The sequence below is a fragment of the Octopus bimaculoides genome, chromosome 17, assembly GCF_001194135.2.
Source record: "Octopus bimaculoides isolate UCB-OBI-ISO-001 chromosome 17, ASM119413v2, whole genome shotgun sequence".
In the NCBI taxonomy this organism is placed as follows: Eukaryota; Metazoa; Mollusca; class Cephalopoda; order Octopoda; family Octopodidae; genus Octopus; species Octopus bimaculoides.
In genome coordinates, this window is record NC_068997.1 from 2,232,042 (window position 1) to 2,237,823 (window position 5,782).

The 5,782-nt window shown below is 36.6% G+C and overlaps 1 protein-coding gene across 1 annotated transcript in view; it reads right to left on the minus strand.

Moving 5' to 3' along the window:
- The window catches only part of LOC106882585 (unconventional myosin-Ia), a 354,036-nt gene that overhangs the window by 15,275 nt on the left and 332,979 nt on the right, over positions 1-5,782 (minus strand). The window contains exons 22-24 of the mRNA XM_052974157.1: positions 3,595-3,662; positions 2,904-3,120; positions 971-1,120 (exon numbers count right to left, since the gene is read on the minus strand). Of these exons, the coding sequence (XP_052830117.1) occupies positions 971-1,120; positions 2,904-3,120; positions 3,595-3,662 (435 nt within the window). The remainder of the gene's footprint in view (positions 1-970; positions 1,121-2,903; positions 3,121-3,594; positions 3,663-5,782) is intronic.

Genomic DNA, 5,782 nt, shown 5'->3' on the forward strand with positions numbered 1-5,782 from the left:
CACACACACATGTCAAGTTTCATCAAGATCTGTTTGGATAGTCTTGGAGGAATTAAAGCAACAAATTCACAAACACACAAACTTGCCATTTATTATTATAGATGTGCATTATCATATAAACCATGTTCACTAGGTTAAATTTTTACATTGAAACCTTCCATAGTTTGCCAATCACCTTAATACTTTTCATACATATACAGTGGAAGCTACTTGAGATCCCTTTGGGATAGACACTCTTTCGCAACAATAAGTAGCTGATAACATTAAGCAGATAAACTATTCTTGTCACAGATATTTTGATAGTAACTGGCACTCGGCTACAATAACAGTTCCAGTGGATCCAATCAATGGAACAGCCTGCTTGCGAAATTAATGTGCAAGTGGCTGAGTACTCCACAGACACATGTACCCTTAATGTAGTTCCCAGGAAGATTCAGTGTGACAAAGCTGGTCCTTTGAAATACAGGTACTACTGATTTTTGCCAGCTGAGTGGACTGGAGTAACAAAGTATCTGGATTAAGGACAAAATGCACCACCAGGAATCGAACTCACGACCTTACGATTGTAAGCTGAAGTTATGCACCTTTTGATAACAATAACCAGATTATAACATTTCTATGATAATAATAAAATCAGGAACTTTTCTACACCCTTTCATAAGATTCTACTCCTCCTGTTTTTCTATAAATTTCAACTGTATATTATAGAAAAGTAGTTTCCATTGCATTCTTCTCCAATTCCATCAACACCACCTCCACCAATCCTTGTATCTGTGTTTGGGTCTTATCCTGCTCCTGAACAACATTCAAACGATTTAGAAATTGCTTCTAATTCCAGTTTTGTCTAAATCATTTCCATTCAATGTATCCATCACCCCAACCAACAAGCCACCCCGACCCTTAAACAACTCCATATCTGATCCCAGACCAAGTGTTATTTGATCCCCCAAAATACTCAAAGTATACTTACCCAGTACCCACGAAATCGACACGAAATTATAATTTGACTGTATTTCATTTTCTGGTATAGGGACCACTGCCGCCAGCCCCTCCACACTTTCTGTATTGACATGGCTAAATAATGCATTTGACCACGGCGTCTCTCTTCCATTTCAAATAACTACAAAATAGAAACAACACGAAACGTTTCAGATTTTAACATAAATGGTTATATTAGCATATTAGAAGAACTGATTTGGATCTCGAAACTATCTTTTCTCTCAGAATTGTTAATAATATCACATTAGATTTGATCTTAAAATAATAACAATTTCAGATTTGAGTTTCATTTCGTATCAGTGAGAAATCTAAAACAAAAGCTGAATTGTTTTCCCTGACGCATCATCATCATAACTATTGTTAAATAGATAAATGAAAAAGACTATAATTATTTTCTCAAACAAATTTCCCCAGAAGTGGAATTGTGGGGAGGAATAACAAGCTTGATTGTAAGGGAGATAACTATAATTTTTATTTCGACAATATAAATTTATGACTTATCTCCCTTGAGGACAGCATTAAGCGTCAACCAGAGAAATTCTTGTGGTGATTCGACCTGTCAGAAATAGCAGAAAAATCTCACTCAAACAAAACTCAACCATCTTAAAAGAGGACATTTGCTAAACTTGCCATAGTTACTTTGATACTACAGGGTGTTCAAAAAGTCTACCCGCAGTACGTATTTTATTGCAAAATAAATATTTATAAGATAGTATAGGACTACAAAGAATATATTAGATTTTGTCGTCCTTCATTTTCAATACATAAAATTTAATTTCTTTTTTACTGCCGTGTAAGTACTTCCTAAGCTGATTTCCGTTTCCTGTGACAATTTACGTAAGGACTTTGATGGGCTTGCCAACAGTTTATCGGAAATATTGGATAGTGTTTCGTCTGAAAGAACAGTAGGCCTACCGCTTCTTGCTGCGCCGTCCACTGAGCCTGTGTTTCTAAATTTTCTTATAAAATCCCGCTCAGTGTCACGATGTGGAACAACAGTATTTGGAAAAGTTTCACTGAACTTCTGCTTCCCAATATTTATGTATTTGTTTCCAGCCTGAAACACCCATTCAACTAAAAACGTTCGTTCTTCGATGGTTAGCATGTCAACACGCTGAAAGGTACACAATGGTTGACACTCGGCCGCCCACTCAGTGATAGCCAAACTGCTCATGTGCAGGATGAAAATAATTCACTGCGGAGAGACTTTATGAACACCCTGTATAAATGCAGACAACTGGACCCTGCACCACAAACGTTGACAAACAAGCTAGCAATGTATACTATAGTTGGGAAGACGAACAAATTATTTTAAACACTGACACTTCTTACATTTTGGATATTTCAATCGATAAAATGTATTTCTCCATATTCTCTGACTTACTCTAACAATGCTAAACTTTATCAAACTCTCTCAAACCATTTAATAATGTGGTGTTGAAAATTATTCTGTCAAATGTAAAGCTTATTTATTAACAGTCTTGAATTTAATCATGGATTATCCTGTAGCTTTGAGATTTTGATGATATGGCTGTTTATTTTTAAAATGACAAAATAGGGTAGATTTGAGGGGCCAGATCTGGCCAGTTTGAACATGTAGAATATTTTGGCCAGATATGGCCTGTTTAAGTGCTAAAGGGTTAAATCATTTCTCACAGTTCCATTAAACTATTTTCTCAATTCAAAAATATTCTTTACTCTTTTATTACCTCAGTTTTGATATTGTTTGGACAGACTTTATCTGAGGATCAAAATTGGAATGGTTTACGACATGCATGAATCATTTGAGACACTGAAGATCAAAACTGTTTCATTTTATTTTTTTTTAAGCATGAAAACATTTTTTAAATTAAGAAAATAGAATTTATGAAAAAAATATAAAAAAAAACAAGAAGAAATTTTACCGTTTTTGGTTTCCTAATGAAGACTTTTGTCTTTCCAAAAGCATAATGACTATTTGTAAATCCCATACTTTCCATGAGAACCTTGACCCCTTGTTGTACGGGTCCATCCCAATGTGGCCACGTCAAAGGTGATAACATCTTGTAACGATATAAGAAATGACCATAGCTCTGTCGAAATGCATATCCAGCACGTCTCACCTGAACATTCTCCATTAACCTGTAATCAATAAATATTAAATCAGCTATTAACAAATACGACTGGGGTATCTGAAAGGATGAGAGTGGAAGGGTTTGTGTTTATCTTTATAAGTATTTCGGATGAGTAGAATCTTATGAGAAGATATTGAAAAGTTCCTGGTTTTAGCTAAAAGAAAATACAGGAAGATCAGTTAATTATGTGATTTTATTCAACATATTCTCCTCTCAGATTCACACACTTATTGCAGTGGTCCTTCCATTTTTCCAAGCCCTGTAAAAGAACTCGTAAGGTTGGGCCTCCAACCAAGTCTTTGGCAATACCCTTAAAGCCAGGAACTTTTCAACACCACATTGTAGATTCATGCATTTGCATAAATGTGAATAGATGAGTGTGGTGTGTTTGGGAATGTGTATATTTGGTGATGTGCAGATTTGTGAGTGCTGAAAACACAGAGCATCACAAGACATGTGAGCCAATCAGCAAGTTACTTACCCTAAGTAGCGAACCTGATGCCGGACTAGATCTTCATCAAATGCTATAGGTTTCTTGAAATCATTGGGCTGGAACAACAACAAAAATAACAATAATAATAAGAAGAACACCCAGAGAGCACAAACCTCTGCCAAGGCAACACCAATGTCTTCTCAACAATTAGCCAGAGATGATTTTTAAAATGAGAATATCTGAAATAAACTCGACTGCTCTCACAAACTAGAATACTAAAAATAAACCCAACTGCTCTCAAAAATTAAGTAAAAAAACAGGAAAAATTATCCAGAATCCTTGTCCAGTACCAGATCAATCCCAAAATCTAATCAATTTGTGCCAGTCATAAGACCAAACATCCCTGAAAGTTTCATCCGAATCCATCCAGTGGTTCTTGAGATATCTTGTCCACAGACAAACAAACAAACATGACTGAAAATAATACCTCTGCCTTCGCTGAGGTGGAGGTAATAATACCTTCAAATTTTGGCACAAGGCCAGCAATTGTGTGATGGGTGTAAGTTGGTTATGTCAACCCCTACTCATCAAAAGGATGAAAGGCAAAGTCGACCTAGGTAGGATCTGGGGTTTAGAATGTAAAGTTCGATGAGATGCCACTAAGCAATTTACCCAGCATGCTAACAATTCTGCCAGATTGCTGCCTTATTAAAAATAATAATCCTTTCTGCTACAGGTACAAGGCCTGAAATTTTGTGGGCAGGGGCTAGTTGATTACATTGACCCCAGTTTTTACAAGTACTTAATTTACCAACCCTAAAAGGATGAAAGGCAAAGTTGACCTCAACAGAATTTGAACTCAGACCATAAAGATGAACATAATGCTGCTAAGCATTTTGACCAGTGTGCTAGTGATTCTGCCAGCTCACTACCTTAATAATAATAATAATAATAATAATAATGATAATTTTGGCATGAGGCCAGCAATTTTGGGGAAGGGGTAAGTTGATTACATTAACTCCAGTTCATAACTGGTACTTGTTTTATCAACCCCAAAAGAACGAATGGGAAAGTCAACCTTGGTGGAATTTTAACTCGGAACATAAAGACTGGTGAAATGCTTCTAAGCATTTTGTCTGATGTGCAAATGATTCAGCCAGCTTCTTGCTTAATAATAATAATAATAATAATAATAACAGCGAAACGGGCTGATTACTACCTAGCTCAGATACCAGGAAACCCCAAAATGGCTGAAGTTCAAAAGATAGTGCTCATGGGAAGTGCCCATATCCTACGTAAAATACTGTCTATGTGATCTCAAATTTTAAAACAAACATAATTTTCTTATGGTTTCTTAAACATTCTCTAGAACAACACTGTACAAATCCAAATATATGGTACCCTAGACATAACACCTACATGAACTTCTAACTTGTTGTCTCTTGAGGTCTCTGGGTGAGACTTGGATCCAACTTGTCCAAATGCAAAGCAAAAGTCAAACATAAAATAATAATAATAAATATCTAACACAGATACAATGTCACACATTTTGATGACTGAATCAACTGACTGAATCAACCACACTACTAGACTCTCTCTCTCTTTCCTATAAACTGACATCACCACCACCCCACTAACCTTGTCCTGAGCCACTCCACTTTGGTGGAGATACACTGGTGCCATTTATAACATATTGTAGGTCTTAGTTATTGAGGTGGCACGGTTTAGCCCAATCCAGGTGCAACCACAGTCAGTTTCTTGTATAGAGTGGGAGAAAAATGGATTCTAGAATGTGACTGTACTTGAAAGGATGGAAGGTAAATAACTGCATGAAACGATGGAAGGTATATGACTGTACACTGAAAAGGATGGGAGGTGAAATTGAATTTGAATGAATTTTAACCTAATGTGAAGAGAGCCTCCCACTTGAAATTTAAAAATCAAATGTATAAATTAAAATAGCTACAGGCGTAGGAGTGGCTGTGTGGTAAGTAACTTGCTTACCAGCCACATGGTTCCGGGTTCAGTCCCACTGCGTGGCATCTTGGGCAAGTGTCTTCTACTCTAGTCTCGGGCCGACCAAAGCCTTGTGAGTGGATTTGGTAGACGGAAACTGAAAGAAGCCCATTGTATATATGTATATATATATATATATATGTATGTGTGTATGTGTTTGCGTGTCTGTGTTTGTCCCTCCAACATCGCTTGACAACCGATGCTGGTGTGTTTACGTCAC